At 46.1% G+C, this 21,428-nt stretch overlaps 1 protein-coding gene across 1 annotated transcript in view; it reads left to right on the top strand.

The window, feature by feature from the left end:
- Positions 1 to 20,987, top strand: part of efnb1 (ephrin-B1) — a 60,564-nt gene extending 39,577 nt beyond the window's left edge. Inside the window, exons 3-5 of the mRNA XM_085420707.1 lie at positions 7,127 to 7,219; positions 15,781 to 15,891; positions 18,133 to 20,987. Of these exons, the coding sequence (XP_085276833.1) occupies positions 7,127 to 7,219; positions 15,781 to 15,891; positions 18,133 to 18,524 (596 nt within the window). The 3' untranslated portion in view covers positions 18,525 to 20,987. The remainder of the gene's footprint in view (positions 1 to 7,126; positions 7,220 to 15,780; positions 15,892 to 18,132) is intronic.
- The last annotated feature ends 441 nt before the right edge of the window (positions 20,988 to 21,428 follow it).

The following is a 21,428-nucleotide window of genomic DNA, read 5'->3' as shown; positions in this document are numbered from 1 at the left end:
TTATAGCTAAAATAACTGGTAAAAGTTGAAATAGCCAATATCTAAAAAATGCCCCATATTGGGAGCATTGGGAGCTGTGGGTAGGCTTTAACTGTAGTTGTCGGCGTGGTTTATTAAATTTATATTGAATGCTGTTGGCGCCGTCGTTGCTTCTCATAACTTTTAATAGTGTATGCAACATCTTATAGTATTAGGAGCTTTAAGCCTCGCCTTCCATTGGGTTGCACAGTTTTATTGTGACAATCGATTGCATTCAGAATTCTGCACTCCCTCGGTGTGCACCTGTCAGATTGTGTGGGCTCAGGCTCTGAAGCATGCTTGCACATTTTGAGCAGGCCGCGTTTGTTTTCCCTGTGTGTTTGCAAATTTGTGCGCCTTGGATGTGTCTGCGTGCGCTCGTGCTGGGTGGGGTGCGAGAGAGAGAGAGGTTCAGGATGTGATGTTGGAGCGCGCTCAGTCTGTTCGTGTTTGAGACAGATGACTTGCCCTGCTCCCCAAGGTCCTCCTGTTATTCTGCATCCTTTATCTCCTACCGATCCGACAGACGGCCCTGCACCGCGTGCCTACTTTTTGTTTGTTTGCGTGTAGGTGTGCGGTGTGTATGTGTGTGCAGACTACTTGTGATCGCGCACGGGACAGTGACATCCTCTATCTTCATCCAAGTGTGTGTGCGGACACGAGGGGAAGTTTGATGCTGTGTGGGAGCACAGGGGTTTTGTAGCATGCTGAGCTGGGAAATGAAGAGTGGAAAGTGCAGTGGTGTAAAAACTCTGCCCCACTGGATCCAGTGTAGAGGTGACACGCAGACACCCACAGCTAAATGATGCAGAAGCTCTCTGTGACTGCAGGCTGTGGAGTCTTGTAGAGACGCACACATTCCAAGGATAGACACACACACAGACACTTTGGGAGCCGCTGACAGGTCCTCTGCAGAGGTTAAAAGCTGTCATAAGTAGCCTTGAAGCACTTACCCTGTAGGGCTAGCTGGAAGTTCATAATGCCGTACCTCTGTCTTGATAATCTAGGACCACACACCTACACATAAAACACACACTCAATAAAAAAGTTGCAAAAGTCATATATATTCCCAGTGACATCTGTACACATTTTTACAAATGTGAGCTCCAATGCACATAAATGTATGTGCACACTCACACAGTTTACTCAAATGGATCCAGTTGCACAAGCCAAAAAACACACACAACTGAATACTTAGGGGAGAGTGTAAGAGAAATGTTGAGTGTGAGTGAGAGAGAAGCAAGCTGGCCGAAACACACACACACACACACACACACACACACACACACACACACACACACACACACACAGTAATGAACACAAATATTCAGATGCACACAATCCAGCACACATATGCTTCCTTTACTTCACAGAGAGATCACCTCCCACTTCTTCTCTCCAAACGGAGCCTGCCTCCTCCTCCTCCTCCTCCTTCTCAACTCCTCACTTCATCACCTCCTTCCATATTCCCTCACCGGCATATGCACGCACACCCATCCTGCAAACCCCTACACACGCACACTTCAGACAGATCAAATCTCACCCCTGTCCAGCTCGCACACTCTCTCGGAATGTCCAGCTTCGTCTCCCGCCCCTCCTCGCACCCCTGCACGCACTCCTCTTTCCATCCCTTCCCTGATCACCACACATGTGCTCACACACACACCTCTCCACTTCACCTCCCTCTCTCACAGCCCCACAGCACCTCACCCACCCCCTCATCCTCATCCTCCCCCCACCCTGCGCCATCCCATAGTGCTCTCTGCTGGGAGGATTTAGAGGTACCCTGTAATTTTGGTGCCGGAGGAGCTCTTAAGTCCCGCCTGATCTTTTGGCTACACAGGCAGCCTGTGTGTGTGTGTGTGTGTGTGTGTGTGTGTGTGTGTGTGTGTGTGTGTGTGTGTGTGTGTGAGTGTATGCATCATCTCTGTTCACTTCTGTAGGCCCAAGTTCTTACATGTCTGTATATATATTTCTTGCAACCATTTCAAGTGTGTGTGTGTGTGTGTGTGTGTGTGTGTGTGTGTGTGTGTGTGTGTGTGTGAGAGAGAGAGAGAGGATTCTAATGAGGGCACAGGAGAGGAGCTCCCCCTCTGGCTGTATACTGAAGCAGTGAGCTAAGCAACAGTTGTGTGCACTGGGCCGCTAACCAGCCTTAAACCTCGTCTCTAACGCTGCTGCTACCTGCTCTCTGTACCCTCAGCAAAGTGGCTCCTGAGAGCAGACAGCACGTGGTAATGCCAGAGCTGGTGCATGGTGATGCTTGCAAGAGTAAATTGTAAAAAAAAAAAAAAAAAAGCTTTTGAATGTGAAGATGAGAAAATCATCTGTGTCCACCCTCATTACTCAAAACCACATTCATTCTAACCTAAATTCAATATTGAATTTCCAAAATGGCATAAAAAATGCGCGGGACTAGCGTTGAAGATATCACTATTTTATATTGTCTGTCAGGTTTTATTACTGAAAAGAAACACGGGAATTTAAAAAAAAAAGCCTCGGCCAGGCTGAGAGAGCACCCAATTCATCAGAGATGATGTGAAAAGTCTGAATGAATTTTCTTTGCTGGTGCCAAACCTGCGGAGGAGGCTACGTGGGAGAGTCGGCCAGTGAGAGGTTGGAGGTTGATTACTTATTTCCATTTCTATTTCTAGGACAAAGAAATGGAAGGCTGATGGGTTGGGACATCTATTTAGATCCATTTCATTCCACCATAATCAGGCTTTAGCCATGCCCTAATACTAAGGATTAGAAAAGGTTCAAAGTGCAAACATCTAGATCCCCCAGTATTATTTCCAGTCTGCCAACCTCACTTTGTGTTTGTGTCTGTGGAAGAGTGTGTGTGAGTGTGTGCATGCATTCTTGCATGCATGCCAGATCTGCTGGGGTGGGTTATCTCTGGAATCAGGCGCATAAACCTAATCTAACCCTCTCTGTGCTTATTCAGGAGTGAAATATTTTGTGCAAATAGGCCCTCTTTTCCTTCTCACCACTTTGATTCTGGTTCGGTAATGTAAACAAAAGCCGAGATAGGAAAGTCGCAGGTATGAGAAATAGCCATTTCTGCTGTGACGCTCTGTTTGATGCAGACACTCATACCTGCCACAGCTGCGTTAGCTCCCTGCTTTTGCCTCAAATTGATGAAAAAGCTCTTTGTGCTGGTGTTTTTCCTTGATGCTAAGTGTAAATGATCAGATTGTGGTTGTGCCTGTTTATGTATTTAGCTTTTTTTTTGAAAATATAGACATTATTACTGGTGGTTACTGTGACTACCCAGTGCCTGCTCAGCTCGTCTAAGTGGAAGTCTGAATGCTGTAGAGAATGGAAGTGGGGGGGTGGGGAGTGTTGTCGGTGGTGTGTGTGAAAGGTAGCCAATGAATGTCACCTCTCATCCACTTTCTCATTAAACAACCTGCTCTCTGTCTGTCACATGGGCTCTATCCATCCCCTGGTTTGGTGCTTTGGGCAGATGTTGCACGCATAGACACACACACAGCAGCGTTACGCACACTCGCGGACACACAGCCCATTGCGCTGTATGAAAGCAAGCCCCCCCCCCCCGGGCTGGACAGGAATAATAAGCAGCAGATGATTCATGATAGAGATGGGGAATGTATTCAGCAGGACCACCTGAGTGACCTCATTTAGCAGACCTGAGAATAAATATAGACCACCGCTTCGCACTCTAGCCTTAGCTCGCGTTGTCTTGGCCAGTCAGTGGTGCGTCTCTCACACTTCTCCCACTCTTCTCTTCAGAGCACCTCGGGGAGCAGCCCTTCCACTCTACCCTGTATGTCCTTGTGAAGTCTGTGTGCACTGGTGTATTTGCAAGCGCCTACATTCACATATGCATGTTAATGGGTTATGCTTTAGGTAATGTGTGCAGTAGTTGTACGTGTGTAGCGTTGGAACGGGAGCCTTTCTTCCAGGCCAGCTCTCCCCCCCCCCCGTAATGCTTCTCCTTGGCCGATACATTCGTGCTGTCGATATTTCCCAACATCAACATTTGGCACCTGGTTTCTCTTATGACTTCAGCAGCTGTAGATCTTTTGTTCCCCCCACTAGTCACTCTGTGGCCAGTGATCCACACCCACAAAAAGGGCCTTAAATCATACAAAAGCCATTCTTTGGAGCCGTCGGCTTTATTAAAAAAAAGCAACATTCCTTCATGCAATGACCAGCTCTTTCTGTATTCTGAACCGCTGCACTCTGAAACAGTTTGTTCCCCCAAATCATTAGCAGCAGACTGGGAGTTTCTTTGTTCTTCATGCTGTCGTTCCTTTATCCCCGTGTGTTTTTATCTCTGCCCGAGACACACGGGAAGACCCAATTCCCCAGTTTCCTCTTTCCAAAATGCGACACGACCGTCGGCCTTTTAATATCTGAAAATCCAGATTTGGATTAACGTCAGTATGCGAGGGATGAAATGAAAGAGAGGGAGGGTTAAAGAGGGGAGGACAAATTGAGTGAGAGGAAGAAGTGATAGAATGAGCGAAAGGCTTTTAGATTTAAAGAGGAGGAAGCTGGCAGTATGTCTTTATTTGCAGAGTAAGGTTGGGGGTTCTGAGAAACATGGCTGGCAGGTTTTTTTCCTCTGATCTTTGACATGATAGATGTGAATGCACCGATATCAAGCAACACAGGAATGCACGTTTCTTAACGGTGTGCGAGTTTCGAGATTTAGTGCAGGTTTTTAAATGCGCTCAACAGTTGTCTCTTTAGTTGATTTCCATCTTGAATAATACTTAAAAATGATTCACATAAGGAAATGTGGTTAAAATTGGACACATTTAATCGGATTATGAGTTTCCACTGGTACAGTAAAGGGCTGAATTATTTGACTTTTAAATGGCCTGAATGCAAACAACATATAAAGCAATCATCTCTTTATAAATCCTGCTCTGTTTTCAGTCTCAGTTGTTTGGCTAAACAGAGGCCCCAGAGGGGCAACTTATCATTATGCCACATCAGTACTGCACAGGCCCGTTCAGCCAGCCTGAAGGAATAGTTAATTTAGATGACAGGAGTAAGTTAACACTGAGTAGATTTGCTCTCCTGGAGAGGATATAAAATTCATAGCATGAAGCTCACTGTTAGTCAGATTATTCAAGCGCCTTTGAGATTGATCTTCAAAGAGCTCATTTTTTTGTATAACCTTGCCCTGGAAATTTAAAAATTGAACGAAGAGAAGAAATTTGGTGGAAAATGGCAGGATGAGGTTAGCACTTGTGGCAGCGTCTGGGCCATTCGGGGGCTGGGAGACGGGTGTGCGCCTTCAAGACTGGAAACAGGCCTGTTCACCTCACTGTCTTTGAATGTTCCCTTTAGAAGAGACACAGTCCCTGTGTAGACTTTACATAAATCATAAGACTCACTTAGTCGTGAGTGTTCTTTCACATTAATGCCCCACGTAAATTTCAAGTCTCTCTCGCTCTTATTTTTTTTCTGGTCCTGCGCAGCGCCGGGCTCCTCTGGCCCCCTCGTATATATTTCGGTGTCCGGTTCACTCAGTCGTGTTGAGTCTACAGCGAGGGGGATTTTGCCAAAGAGCCCCTGACATGATGTTATCACAATCCTTCTTGCAAATTATCGAGTTCTCCGGCCACGCTGACAAAATGTTGTGGTTCTCGTTGTAAATTTGCCGCCGACTCTTGAGTGCGATCTGATAATGTAGCATAATATTAGTGCAATTCATTATTTGGTTTTCTTCAATTTTGCCGAAGCACAAAGCTGAAATCCCACAGGGCAACAAAATGTCAACATTAATAACACTTAGGAGTGATGGGACATGAATCAGCTAGATGAGCTTTTACGTTGCTCCGGAGCCAAATTTCAACACAGAGCGATACAACATCAGTTTCTAGCAGGGGAACGCGTGTAGAAACACTGATGCACCGTGCCAGCCGTGTTTGTAGTGCATTGTTTGGATCCACCCAACTCCCCTGCCTGTTGCCAAGTCTGCTTCTCTTTGTGTCATCATTAGATAAGCAGCCTCTCCAAGACTATCTCATCATAATGAGGGTGCCATCTGAGGCAATCACCCAGGGAGATGGTCATTGAGTTAAGAGGGAGGGAAGGGGAGGGGTAGAGCCAGATAGTGCTGATAAAAAAAGAAGACTAAAAAAAACTAAATGAAGTGAGCGGAGGGGAAAAAAAGCAGGGAAAGAGAGAGCAAGACGGATAATGCGAGGAAGAGAAACAAAAGCATTTCAGAGGAAGGGAGTGAGTTGAAACAGCAGACTAAGCGGAGATGGAGATCATTTGGGGAATTCCAAAATTAGAGCTGCCATCATATGCACCCACACAGGCGCATGCCCACACACACACACACACTCGAGCACGCATACAGCCGTGTGCTTAGCTGCCCAGTGTTAAGGTCAGAGTCACACTCTGTCTCCCTAGGTCATTATCATGGGCCCTAAAATAGACGGCCAATTGTATCGCGGTGTCTGAAGTGAATGTGACATTGAATAAACAGCCCTCAACCCTGAGCTCCTCGCTCAACTTAGGGAACGAGCGTGCGCTTTGAAACAAATGCAGAGAGGCTGACACGCACACATGCACCAATATAAAAATGGACACACACACACACTGAGGGAGGCATTTAGCTCGCTGCAATACCAGCAAGTAGTGACACATGTGGCTCAGAGGGAGTAAGCTGCTGGAGGAGTTGGCAAGCAGCTGGAAGTCTTGCTGGCATGCCTCACTGCTAAACTATGCACAAGTAGAAACACACACACACACACACGCAGGTTTGACCATGTTTCTTCTCTTCACCTCAGCACCCACCTCCCTCAGTAGACTCTAATGTTGTTCCATTCATTTGACTTCACTTTATTGTGTTAATGAGACACACCGTTGAGAGAAGCCGGCGGTTGATTGAGGATGAGAACGGCTAATCACTGGAACAGCTAATCAGTGCTTGTCGTAAATATTGATTAGTTCTGTGCGTTATGGACGTGCTCATTAACCGGTGTGTCATCTTCTCCCCCCCCCCCCCCCCCACCCCCACTTTTCTCTTCTTTACCCTCCATCAACGTCCTCCCACTTCTTCTCATTCTCTCTCCCTCTCTTTTTTTCCCCCCACTTTCTCCTTCTTACCCTCCAGCAACCTCCAACGGTACAGTCGAGGGCCTCGAGAACCGGGAGGGAGGCGTGTGCAAGAGCCGAGCCATGAAAGTCATCATGAAAGTCGGGCAAGGTAAATGTGCGCTCACCTCACATGTAGAACACAATACAGCGCTTCTGCCTCAAAGCGATGTTTCACTTTGGTGTGACATTTTCATTTAACGCCGTGCGTTACTAGTGTGACACGACTGCCTCCGGCCTCCGACCAGACCTGCTCTGCGGAGCTGTTAAGTTACGCTAGAAAATAGATTGGCCACCAAGGTTAATATTATTGTCATTTTTTTATTTGACTTCTTTGAGGGAAGTACCTAATTTATTGAGTTTGAGCGACGTGGCGATGATGGGACTCGATAAAATGTTGACATCTAAACGAGCTGCTCCAGATAAAATGAAATTAACATTTACAAACTAGATTTGGACTTTTCTGTGTATAATGAGGAAAAGATGATCTGATATTAACCTGTTATTATTTTTTTTGTGTTTATTATTCTAAAATATTTAAGAAAAAAATCAAAATAGTATTGTTAAAGCAGTATTTTGTGGTAGTTTAGAAAAAATATAGTTGTAAAAGAAGATAATAAAAACACGGTGAGATCATCAATATGATGAGCTGTTATGGAAGCTTTGCATGTGAAGTCGTTTGTAGCTTTCAATTAATTGTTACAAAATTGCGTATTTTTTAAACACAATTTAAGAAAACATTTAATTATTACAAAAAAATAAATTTCAGTTTTAGGCATCACTTTAAAATCAGTAGATATTGATTCATTTTGGACTCTAGGGCAGGCTGAAATACTGCAGTTATTACCCCTTTGATATCTGTGTTGCATTACATAGTTACAGGCAATATTGTAAATCAATAACCAGGACTACTTTATAGATTACACTATTGAATTTTCAGGATTTGTGCGTCACTGACCTGATTTGCCATCCATTGAATTCCTGTCATCATTTTCACTTGAACAGAGCAAAAAAAAAAAAAGAAAGAAAGAAAGCACTACCTCAATATAGATTGTCATTACCATATAAAGTTACATTTACCCTAATGGTTGATTTTATCCATTAGCTCATCTCTACACTCGTACACTAGTTTTGAATACATCTTAAATATCCACAAACAGTTTTTGCACAGTGTGGAAAATGAGATCCCGGAGGAATAACAACCAAATGAGAAACATCTATGAGGAATGACTCCAGTTCCAAATTGTAAAAAAAGGCCTCTGATGTTCCTCGGCTGTGATTGTTATACAGTAATCACAGAACAAAAATGTGTTTGAAATTGGTATGTAAGTGCACGGTCGGGGCAAGTCATCTAAAAATGCTAGAAGTAAACAAGCTCACTTTGTTTGGATATCTTTGGTCGCAACATTTGGTTTGCATCATACATTTCACTTTTATACGCAGTTTTACTTGATATGTGGACATCCATATCCTGAGTTTGACAGAATACAGTACACAGATGTGTTACTCTGTAAACATTTCCCCAATCCTCAGTTTGGTTGTTTTGACCGAAAGAGACACTAACCACCATCTGAGAGGAACATCTGCCTGCCACAGTGATCTGATTCCAGCTTAAAAGCTCGATCCCAACATCCCGTCAAAAATAAACTCGCTCAGTCTCGCTGAGAAATCTCCAGTGTGTGTGTGTGTGTGTGTCTGCAAATTTGTGTGCAGATATTTGAATTCTGGCTTGCGAGATGACAGCAGCATATCCTGGCAGCCAGAGAAAGAGAGAGAGAGAGAATAGAAGCTAACAAGCTGCTGATGCTAGCAAGGTCTGAGTGGGAACAAATTCAGCAAATACAGTGAAAAATACCCACAGCAATCTCACAAGGAGACAGCCGTTGCATTATCTTTCCATGTAGGTCAATTTGAGCATCCAATAGCCTGGGATTGCAATCCCCTCGCAGAATGACAACACGGATGCATGAGTGCGGGGTTTTACGCCACGCTATTAACTGGGGGGAAACAATTTCATTGTTTAACGTTAATCAAAGTTGAAAGGAAATGTCCTTTTCGAGGAAAGTTCGAGGAAAGTTTGTCTCAGCTGGAGTGTGTTCCTGTACCTCCTGGCTGTTCCTCAACTTCGCCAGAGCGATGCGCTCATTTTCCAAAATGGTCCATAGCGAGCTGTCACTCACAATCAATGTGCCCTAAAAACCTTGATAGAAAAGATGCTGTTGGCTCTGCTGCTACTACTTTTAAATCTATTTCTGCGGGTGGAACTTTTGATGTATAATGTTCCCGTCCAACCCAGTAACTATTTGAAGAAGGTCCTCGAGAAATTAGAGCGTTGACAGGAACTTTGATTTTGCTGCTGTGTACTTTTTCACATTATTATTCTTTTTTCACTAAAGACAGATGAATATATATATATATATATATATATATATATATATATATATATATATATATATATATATATATATATATATATATATATATATATATATATATATATATATATATATATATATATATATATATATATAGCAGCTGGATAGCGTAGTGGTTAGACTACACGCCTTTGGAACAGAGGATCGCAAGTTCGATTCCTGCCTGGGGCGTCTGTATCCAGTAAGGGTCCTAAGGCTAGACCCCCTATGCTAAGCAAGCCTACCGCAGACATGAGCGAGACAGATAAATATGAAGGCATGCCGGCTCGGACGTCGCCCGGATCAACAAGGTCCGCGTCAGGTGTTGAGGAACCAGGGCACCCTGACGAAAAGTGGGCTACTGGAACAAGAAGGCATCGGTGGGCAAGGGACGAAAACAGGGCGTTGTTGGAATGCTACTACGCAAGTAACCCCGGCGGAAGGGGCTACATGAATAGGATGAGGGACCTATGGATTCTTCGATACCCAACATCCACAATGACAGCGAAACAACTAGTAGCTCAGTGTTCCAACATTCGAAAGAAGGGACTGCTCTCACAGCTAGAGATTGACGAGGTACAACACAAATGCTACGGCAAGGAGGAGTCAGGACGCCAGGTCAGGGGGGAGATATCATCACCCCCACCCGGGATTGGGTACATAGCCCCAAGTGCGATAGGAGAAGGATCGTTGAGTGCGAGAGGAACTGACCTGAAAAATAGGATCATGGCCAAGCTTGAAACCTGGATCCCCCGTAGCCGGTTACCAAGATTACGTGAAGTACCCTCAGAAGGTCTGCTAGATGATGTTAATGCAGCACTACGGGCAATACCTACAACCACGATTACCGACACTAACAAGCTGATCTACAATACGGCAGCAGTGATCAGTGAGATGCTTGGCTACAAGTTGAACAGCCACAAGGGGCAGTACCCTCCATGGAGAAGGAGGCTAGAGGGCAAGATCAAAGTAGCACGGAGGGAGGTTAGCCAACTAACAGAGTTGCAGAAAGGTGCGACAAATAAGGTGCCTAAGAAATACAGCAAGCTGTCCATACCTGAGGCCTTGGAAACTGCCAAGCAAAGACTCACAGCCTTGGCCAGCCGCTTGAGGAGGTACACCAGAGAGATAGAAGGCAGGAGAATAAACCAGCTGTTCTCCACAGAACCAGCAAAGGTGTACTCTCAGTGGCAAGGGAACAATAAGAGAACAGCACCACCAAGGCTGGAGACGGAGCAATACTGGAAGAGCATATGGGAGAAGGATGCAACCCATAACGGCAATGCTCAGTGGCTAGAGGATCTGAGGGCAGACCACAGCGACCTCCCTGAACAGGGTCCAGTAACCATCACAGTGGCAGATATCCAAGAAAGGGTCTCCAGTATGAAGAGTTGGACAGCACCAGGGCCCGACATGGTTCACGCCTACTGGCTGAAGAAGCTGACTGCACTCCACGAGCGTCTGGCAGCACAAATGAACCAGCTGCTAGTTAACGAGAGACACCCGGAATGGCTAACCGTAGGTCGGACGGTCCTGATCCCCAAGGACCCCAAGAAGGGAGCGGTCCCCTCCAACTACCGACCAATAACCTGCCTCAGTACTACATGGAAGCTCCTGTCAGGCATCATATCGGCTAAGATGAACAGGCACATGGGTCAATACATGAGCGGGACACAGAAAGGAATTGGCAAGAATACCAGAGGTGCAAAACACCAGCTACTGGTAGACAGAACAATCAGCCGAGACTGCAAGACCAGACTGACCAACCTGTGCACTGCCTGGATTGATTACAAGAAGGCCTATGACTCAATGCCCCACAGCTGGATACTGGAATGCCTAGAATTGTACAAGATCAATGGGACCCTAAGAGCCTTCATCAGGAACTCAATGGGGATGTGGCGTACAACACTAGAGGCCAACTCCAAGCCCATAGCACAAGTTACCATCAAGTGCGGGATCTACCAAGGAGATGCTCTGTCCCCACTGCTGTTCTGCATAGGCCTGAACCCCCTCAGTGAGATCATTAACAAGACTGGCTACGGATACCGACTACGGAACGGAGCAGTTGTCAGCCACCTCCTGTACATGGATGACATCAAGCTGTATGCCAAGAGTGAACGAGACATCGATTCACTGATCCACACTACCAGGCTATACAGCAATGACATTGGAATGTCGTTCGGACTGGAGAAGTGTAGTCGGATGGTAACAAAGAGAGGGAAGGTAGTCAGAACTGAGGGGATTGAACTACCAGAAGGCAACATTGCAGACATAGAGGACAGTTACAAGTACCTGGGGATCCCGCAGGCAAATGGGAACCATGAAGAGGCCGCTAGAAAGGCTGCAACCACCAAGTACCTGCAGAGGGTCAGGCAAGTCCTGAGGAGTCAGCTGAATGGTAAGAACAAGATCCGGGCCATCAACACATACGCCCTGCCCGTGATCAGGTACCCTGCTGGGGTAATAGGCTGGCCAAAGGAGGAGATAGAAGCCACTGACATAAAGACAAGAAAGCTCCTGACCATGCATGGAGGGTTTCACCCCAAGTCCAGCACCCTGAGGCTGTACGCTAAGCGGAAGGAAGGGGGCCGGGGACTGGTGAGTGTCAGCACCACAGTCCAGGATGAGACAAGGAACATCCAAGAATACATTGGGAAGATGGCCCCAACTGACCGAGTGCTCAGTGAATACCTCAGGCAGCAGAAACCCAAGAAAGAGGAGGGAGACGAGGAACCATCATGGAAGGACAGGCCCCTGCACGGTATGTACCACCGGCAGATAGAGGAGGTGGCTGATATCCAGAAATCCTACCAGTGGCTGGACAAAGCTGGACTGAAAGACAGCACAGAGGCACTAATCATGGCAGCACAAGAACAAGCTCTGAGTACAAGATCCATAGAGGCTGGGGTCTATCACACCAGGCAAGACCCCAGGTGCAGGCTGTGTAAAGATGCCCCAGAGACAATCCAGCACATAACAGCAGGGTGCAAGATGCTAGCAGGCAAGGCATACATGGAACGCCATAACCAAGTGGCCGGCATAGTGTACAGGAACATCTGTGCCGAGTATAACCTAGAAGTCCCGAGGTCAAAATGGGAGATGCCCCCAAGGGTGGTGGAGAATGACCGAGCTAAGATCCTGTGGGACTTCCAGATACAGACGGACAAAATGGTGGTGGCTAACCAACCGGACATAGTGGTGGTAGACAAACAGAAGAAGACGGCCGTAGTGATCGATGTAGCGGTTCCGAATGACAGCAATATCAGGAAGAAGGAACACGAGAAGCTGGAGAAATACCAAGGGCTCAGAGAAGAGCTCGAGAGGATGTGGAGGGTGAAGGTAACGGTGGTCCCCGTGGTAATCGGAGCACTAGGTGCGGTGACTCCCAAGCTAGGCGAGTGGCTCCAGCAGATCCCGGGAATAACATCGGAGATCTCTGTCCAGAAGAGCGCAGTCCTGGGAACAGCTAAGATACTGCGCAGGACCCTCAAGCTCCCAGGCCTCTGGTAGAGGACCCGAGCTTGAAGGATAAACCGCCCGCAGGGGCGTGCTGGGTGTTTTTTTTTTTTTATATATATATATATATATATATATATATATATATATATATATATATATATATATATATATGTGTGTATATGTATATGTGTGTGTGTGTGTGTGTGTGTGTGTATATGTATGTATATATATAAAAATAAATAATGTGCATACTCTGCAGTGTTAACTTTAAGATATTACCTTCACCATCTGTAATCCAGCGAACAATTATTAGTGCTGAATACTGGAGTATATTCAGCTAATAACACACCACTTTATCCATATCGACAGGCTTTAACACAAATTCATGGACTTGGAATTAAATTACTAAAGAAATCAGTTTTTAAATTAATACACAAATTGAATACATTTGGCTCAGAGATTGATCTACTTCATGGTTAAATGTAATTTCTGCAGTATCTTGACATTTAAATGACTCAGCTTTAAAATCTTCAGTGGACTAATCATTACAGAAAGCAGGCCTTATTTACACTCCTATACTCGTATCTTCTGCAGTCACATAAGGCTTTGCTTTAGCAAACGCTAAAACCTGGGCTCCGCTTGCTTCTGACCCCAGATGCTGCCGTGTTTGACTGTTTGCTTCACATTCCCTGCGTATCTGTAGCTCGAATGCCAGCTCCTCCTCTTGCCAGATCCCCAAGATCTTCCCATATGTCCCCTTGTACTCCTTTTGCACTTTCACCACGATTGTATTCTGGTGACTCACCCCACTGTGAGATATGTGCACATTCTTCTAATGCTACATTTGCATTGCATTTCCATTTCACTGTGACAACACGTCTGGGCAGAGTCACGTCGAGTCATCCGTCTCTGACACATTGATATTTAATTGTTTTTTAAATGCCTCGCATTCTTTCCTTTGTCTTCAAAAAGAAGAGAAGCCGATTGGAGGGGGGGCGTTCGAGGGGAAGCAGGAAGCCTATTTTTTATACCTACGCTGCTGTTCAGCACGCTCTTATCCCCTCCGCTACACTCGTGTCACTCATGTGCTCATTAGAAATGTGTTGACTCACCGCCTCGATCGCATCTCCCCCTCATGTTTTCTCTCCCTCTCTTCTTCTCTCCCCAGCAAAATCTGTCTTTCCCTTCTATCGCTCCATCATTGTCTCCCTCACTCACTCGCGTTCTCCTCCTCGTCCCCCACCTTCCTCCTCCTTCTGGTGGGTTGGCAGTTCTGAGGTAGTTGCTGTCTGCATAGCTAAGGGAAATGTCAGCAGTACACGCTCGAAAAATGGGTCAGAACGTTAGAACACTCCCTGCACATGCTCAGTGGTTGACACAGTGTTGTGGCTATATTCATGGAGTGAATCAGATCACTGTGTCCTCTCATATCCTCTGCCATGCGTGAATGTTCCCACTTCTCACTCCTGTCTTTCCTCATCAATTATTGACAGCGCACAACAGCTAAGGTTCACCACCGCTGCAATCAGTAAGCAGCGATGGGCTGGTGTGGACATGGAGAACATGGGGGAACAGTGCGGTTTATGCTCCAAAAAACAGAAGAAGAAGAAAACGAATTAACGCTCTCATATTTCTTTCCTTCTTTGTTTTCCTTTTTCTTCTATCATATCTGCCAGACGCCCCCCAAAACCACCACCTCCCCCTGCACTCCCCACGCTGCTCATTCTCTAGTTTGATTTGGCCAAGCTGGGGTGGAAATAGGAAGTACACTCCTAGACTGAAAGGCTCTTTTCACTCACACACACACACACACACACACACACACACACACACACACACACACACACACACACACACACACACACACACACACACACACACACACTTGCCATGGGGGACTCGAATGTAAATTGCCTCCTCACACGCCCTCCTCTCTATTTCGCACACACGCCCCTTGAACAGCCCTTTGGGCAGATGCAGATAAGGCCTGATAGAGAAGAAGCATCTGATAGTGTACTGTGGCATCCATCTGGCTGGCTACGGTAATAGCTTATAACTGTCTTCTGTCTGCCGACCCTGCCCTTGTAAAAACCACGCTGTGGACCCACCAGTGTTTACTGCACAAAGACTTCAAAGTGTTTTGGCTGAGATCACAACAGACAGAGAGATAAACTGTCTCTTTCCTTTGCGCCTCACCTCAAAGCTTATGCAATCCCTTCCTCTCCTTGTCTCCCCCATTTTCTTTCCTGTCCTTCTATTCTCTTCTCCTCAGAAGTCTGCCTCTTTCTGGCAGAGTTAAAGCCGAAGCAATAAATAAGGCATATTATGGCCTTTTAACGTGATGAATAATGTAAAACAATAAAAAGTTAATATATAACTACTTTACCCTCATTCTGCCATGCCTAAGTGTATTGTAAGTATATTGTAGGTGTGTGCATTGGTGTGTGCGCATGGCGGTGTGTGTGTGTGTCTCATGAATGTGTCAGTGTTGGAAATGGCTGTCTGAGTGTTTGCTGAAGGAGCTGCTGATGTAGATGTGAGCTCGTTTTTTTGGGTTTTTTACAGCAGGACAGGGATGTTGGCGTGTTTCACAGACACTCGCTAACTTGTCCTTCCTCTTTTTGTGCTTTCATCTTTGCCTGTGAAACGCTTTCAACACACGCAAAGATAACCTTCTCCCAACACAAAAGATATATCAAAAGATAATAAAAGTAATCCGTCGCAGAGAACAAGTCATTGTAATTCAGCATATGCAGCTCGTCAAGGCTAAGTTTTTCTGTGTGCGTTTTATTTCCTACAGTTCCAAATGCAAACCCTGCCGTGCCGGAGGTTCCAGACAACACCATACCCGAGTCCAGTCCCAGTCTGCCTGACCAGGATCGGCCGGGAGCAGAGATACCAGGAAACACTGGTGAGCAGACTGACTGATATTATTACCATAAACTGCAGCTTAACACTTCATTAAAAATGCTTTCTAGTTTCTCGAGTGCAAATATTTTAGTAAAATAAAGGTTTGTGAAATGTAAAAGAAAATAAAAGTAGAGAGGGAGAGAATATTCACAGCCTCCAGGCTTCTTCATAATTAGTCACATTTAGCCTCAAAAGAGAAAGTAAAAAATGAAGTCTGAATTCTCTCATATGGATTTTTCACCCCTCCAGCAGTCCTTTGATTTTGGGGGTCAGCATGCTAACATACTTGTAAAATCACAGGTAATAAAACTCCCCAAAAGTACAGGTGCAGTCCAACAACATGAAACGCCACCGTAAAACAAATACAGCTCACTTTACTTATTCATGCTGTACACACAGGGTGTACTGCACCCAAGGAGACTCAAAGACACACTTTTTTTTATTATATATCTTTTTAAACCTCATTAGAATTGCAGATAAATGAAGATTAGAGGCAGCGATAATTGAAGAAGTCACATGAGCCTCCTCGGATGCTCTGGGCGGCCCTCCTTGTTTCCTGTTTTTACCAGCACCTTTCATAGCTGCTTCCCACAGGAGGGACTGCTTTCTTTTTCTTTTTTTGATCACTCCCCGTGCTAACTTTTTGACTTACTCCACAACTTTCGATGCTACAAACTTCCTCCAAGTACAGACTGTTCTGCCTGTCCCAATGTGATAAGCTGTCCTCATTTAATAATTGCTTATTTGACACTAGTTGCTCTATAAAAAGATTTCCTAATGTCACTTTTCCTCATACCTGGGCTTTTGCCTGTCTGCCATTGTTAGATCAGTGATTATGTCAAGTGAAGAAGTGGAGGGCGGAATGAAGGACGAGGCAATGCGGTTTGAGGGGCAGATATTTCAGGAATGACATTTCTGACAGCCTCTTTTTCCATCTTTCTCCAGCAACCAGAGTGTAGAAAATTCCTCCAGTTTCTGATTTCGCTGATAAGGCCAGAACTGGTAGCTTTCCTTGATGCCATTTGGTTGCAATAAGGCATGAAAAAAAAGTTTGAAAACAAAAGCAGAGCCAGCCCCTCCTTCGCTAAATGGTTAAGTCCAGGAGTGGCCAGATGATTGCGGAGACACAGTCATTAAGCGGGGATGGCAGTCTCTGGAGTTATGAGACTTTTGTGTGCCTGTGCGGGGGTCACGGACAGTAAAAAGGTGGTGCTGGGAGAGGGGCGAGTGCTGCTCTTTGGCAGCAGCTGCATGCATACATGGAAAACAGATTTGGTTCTTCTCATATTTCAGTCACTGGAGGAGCCAGTCATTCTCTTTTCCAACCAGTAACAACCAACCTCGCCTCCCCCTCCACCCTGAACCCCTTAAACAAAGGGATCAAATAAAATCAGATGCTCAGATATGCCTTCCTCATTTTTTTCCATATCTCATTTGGCCTTTGCCATATAAACCTTGACATGTCGTACGACTTGCCCAGGCACAAATCCTATCATGGCCGGAATCTTTGTTATGTTGAGTGATGACTACAGATTTCATTAGAGGCCTATTCTTGATTGAGCTGATTCAATTAGATTACATCAATGGGGCTGTTAGTCATGTTGAGCAAACAACAAACTGAGCCGTGCTCGCAGTCGATTCAGACTGCAAGATGTGCACACGACAGGACGGGCTTACTGTAAATGGTCTGCAGTCTCTAAGGGACTATATGAAAATTACAGTGGTGGTGGTGGGTGCTCAGCCTTATTCACCACCAAAAAAAAGGAAAACGGAATAAGCTTGATGCTTTTATTAATATGTTCATTGCACACTGTTACCCCCAGCCCCCCCTACTCTGTACTTCTGAATATAGTGAGATTAGGCCGATTCCAGCCACCAAATGAGTGAAGCAACAAGAGGCGATAGCTTTGCACCTCCTCCCCGAATGGAAAGCACACAACCACCACCACATATTCTTTACACATGGCCAAATGCAACTCTGCAGAGCGCATGACAAGCAGGTTTCTCATGTATGCATTTGATCTTTTTGAATAATAAATCTCACAAATGCAAAATGTGAAATAGCAGAAATATGGGCCCCCCCAAGAAAGATAAAAAGACTTGTCGTTTTTTTCTGCAAGAAGTCAGACGGAAAAAAGTATAAATTACGATATTCTCGATTTTCCTGACCTTCTATCCACTGTAATAATTTTTTTATACAGTCCCTAAACCCCCTTTTTCTCTTTTTATGTGTGTTTTCCAGACCACATGAATCAGGACCAGTCCGGGTCTTCAGATTCAGAGGGCATCCTCAGGTCCAAAGCGGCCCTGTTCTCCGTCATCGGGGTCGGCTGCATCATCTTCCTCCTGCTCATCCTCCTCCTCGTTATCCTCCTCATTAAGATGCGCAAGCGGGCCAGGAAAAACGCCCACTCGCAGCCCCGCCCCTCCGCGCTGTCCCTCAGCACCCTGTCCAACCCCAAGCTGCCGGGGGGCACGGCTGGGACGGAGCCCAGCGACATCATCATTCCGCTGCGGACAGAGAACAACTACTGCCCTCACTATGAGAAGGTGAGCGGCGACTATGGCCACCCGGTCTACATCGTCCAGGAGATGCCGCCGCAGAGCCCCGCCAACATCTACTACAAAGTCTGACGCGCTTTTGCGCAGCCGGCGTCGCGGTCAGGAGATAGAAAGAGAGAGAGAGAAGGAAAAAAAAGAGAGGAGCGCTTGACTTATGTTCGTGGGAAGGACACTTTCCTTTTGCATTTTCGGGGAACTTGTTTCTTCAAGCCCGTGTTATTTCTACCACCTGCTGCACAAATCTGGAGAACCGTGCACTGACCAGTAACCAGCGGGGTTAGGAGCTGACGGATAAGAGACAGAGGTTTATTCTGTTTGTTTGGCTTGCCTGACAATCCCCACCTTCTTCCCTCCTCCTCCTCCCCCCCACTTTGCCTCACCTCCCACCTCCCGTACCGTTCTCCCAGCTGTGTTCTGACCGCGAGGAGGGGGGGGTTGCGGGGGGGGGGGGGAGACACCAACAGATGGAACTCAAACTTCGTCGTTCGCTGTCCCTTTGTGGGGACGGGATATAACTTATCTCAGTTCCCCAAAGTCTGCTCTACTCCCAATTAAACACACCACCCTAGCACACTAAGGCAGGAGCAGGCAGACGCAGGCCCGAACACCGCTCGGCCTGCAGTTTGTGTGCAAGTGTTGGAAAAAAACAAACTACAAAACAAACGTGTGTGTTTGTGTGTGTGTGTGTGTATGCGTGCATTTCTGTGCATGTGTGCGCGCGCGTGTGTGTTAGTCGGGGCTCCGTGCTGGGCCAGGAAACTCTCCAGATAGCTCAGGTATCAGACACAGTGTGTGAAATAATGTGTTCCTCTCCCTTCGCACCTCTGATGTTTGCCTTACTATTTTTGATGGAGGATTTCCTTGAACCCCGATTCAGTTCACAAAGCAGTTGTATTTTGTTAGACTTTTCCTACAAGTGCACAATGTATAGAGTTACATAGAGCACCATTATTTCTCCATCTTCTCATCGCCCATATCATCCACTGCTCCCATTTTTTTTCTTTTTTTCTTTTCCTTCCCCGTAAGGAATTACCTTGACCTGGACTGCTGATGTCAAGGTGTGTATGCGTGAGTATGTATGTTTCCAGGAATACTCCTATCTCTGCTGGCCTGATATGAGCTTTACCATTACAACTTCTCTGTGTGTGTGTGTTTTATCAGGGCGTGTCTTCCATTAGTGTGTTTGGACATGTCCAGACCCGTTTGGTATCTGAGAAGCCTTATTGGCTTAGAGGTAGAACACTAGGTTACTGTTGCAAGCTTCAAAAATGACACACACAGACAGAACGACGCGCCTGCAGAGAGACAAGCCCGAGCTCTTGCAAAACCCTTTCAGTGCTCCAGTTGGCACTGATCTTTACTGTGTCTGATGAGCTTTCAGGGCGATTGTTTTTAAGACAGCAGGCAGGTTGATATTTGTTTATTCTAGCTTTTGGAGCCACAGTGTAAGCATCAAACAATTTCATGCTCGCTGCCTGGGCAAGGTGGGCGTAGGCTGGCACTGATTGGCTGGCCTACATAGGTAGGATGCCCTATATATAAGTTGGATGGAGAGCTACAGCTGAACACAGAGCTACAGTATTATCAGATGCCAATTGGCTGCCATCTGTGGATGAGTCAGTGGAGTGCACAGTTAGCGGTGTCGCCAGCGTGTGACTAATCTGTGTGCCATCTCCATGCCCACACTCACCAGCCGGGGAGCAGAGAGAGTGAGAGCGGCGGCTAGAAGAGAAAATGTTCCTGTGACTTGGCTTTAACCTGCGAGGGTGATGGCGGTGGGAACGAGGGGGTGACGGGTGAGGCGGAGGTAGCTTTTTTAGCGTTCACCCCCCTCCATCCTCTCGCCAGTTGTGCTGTGAATAAAAATGCTGCGCAAATTATTCCACAGTCAAGGTGTTCAGCCAGCGAGGACACTGCAGACCAGCTATCACACAGCCCAGGGCAGCGGCACCGAAACAGGATTTACTGCTGCTGGATGTGTGTGTGCACGCAGAGGCTCGCTGCGTGAACGTGTAGGTGCTCATATGTGTGAGTGCTTATTTGTGCTTATATTTGCAGTTTATTTCTGTACGTATGCGCACATGTGTGAGTGTGTGTAAGTGTACCCTTCTGTGGTCCAGCCTCTGAACAGACTTTTTTTTTTTTTGGGACTGTGGAAGTAGGTGCTCCAAACAGTGTGGCTGCCAAAGTACAGAGTGCCGCAGTCCCGGTTAATGATGTGCGAGAGGAGAGGGGAGCAGATAAGGACAGCCATTCCTCGGCACGCAGACATGAGCTGACGTTTGACGCACATGTGCGCGCGCACACACACACACACACACACACACACAAACACACCAAGACTGACGGGTCCAGGTTTATCTCCAGTCAAACGGTCAGGCTGCCGGTTAATGTTTATTCACCGGTAGAGACACCCATCATCCGCTGCCACATACCGTTGCCATCCACCGACAGACACTGCTGAGTTAAAAGGCAGCCCAGCTTGAAGACTCTGGGAAGACTCCAGTGGCTTTTTTTTTTTGTGCGTGTCGTTAACCTCAGAGTTAACAACCTAAACAGCTGCTTGTGCTTTTGTGGTCCTGTGTTTTAACTCAGCATGCAGCCCTCAGCGGCCCTCTGCGAAACACATCTAGATCAAATATTTTTGTTTCGGATCGCCGCGCATCCGTTCACCTACACCAGCTTAGGGAGTCATTACCAAATTACCACAAACCCATATCTCATTTTCATTCATTCTAGTAAACCACTTAATGTTATTCGAGTTTTTTTTGTGTTTTTTTTTGGGGGGGCGGGGTGGGCGGGGTGGGAGGGGTATAAAACAGTAAATGTAAATATATGGATAGAGCCCAATTTAAGATGTAATTTCACCCGAACACTGCTCACAAGGACAAAAAAATTAAGATTAGATTTTTGTAATGGAGGATGTTTGTAAATAGCTGTCTTTTTAAAGTGTGTTTTGTATGAATCCTTGCATTT

This window comes from Rhamphochromis longiceps, linkage group LG2, assembly GCF_057381845.1.
Source record: "Rhamphochromis longiceps isolate RC_006_pf linkage group LG2, R_longiceps_female_GT1.1, whole genome shotgun sequence".
Taxonomy (NCBI): Eukaryota; Metazoa; Chordata; class Actinopteri; order Cichliformes; family Cichlidae; genus Rhamphochromis; species Rhamphochromis longiceps.
Note: the sequence above shows the minus strand (reverse complement) of the source record. Positions and strands in the feature narration are given on the sequence as shown.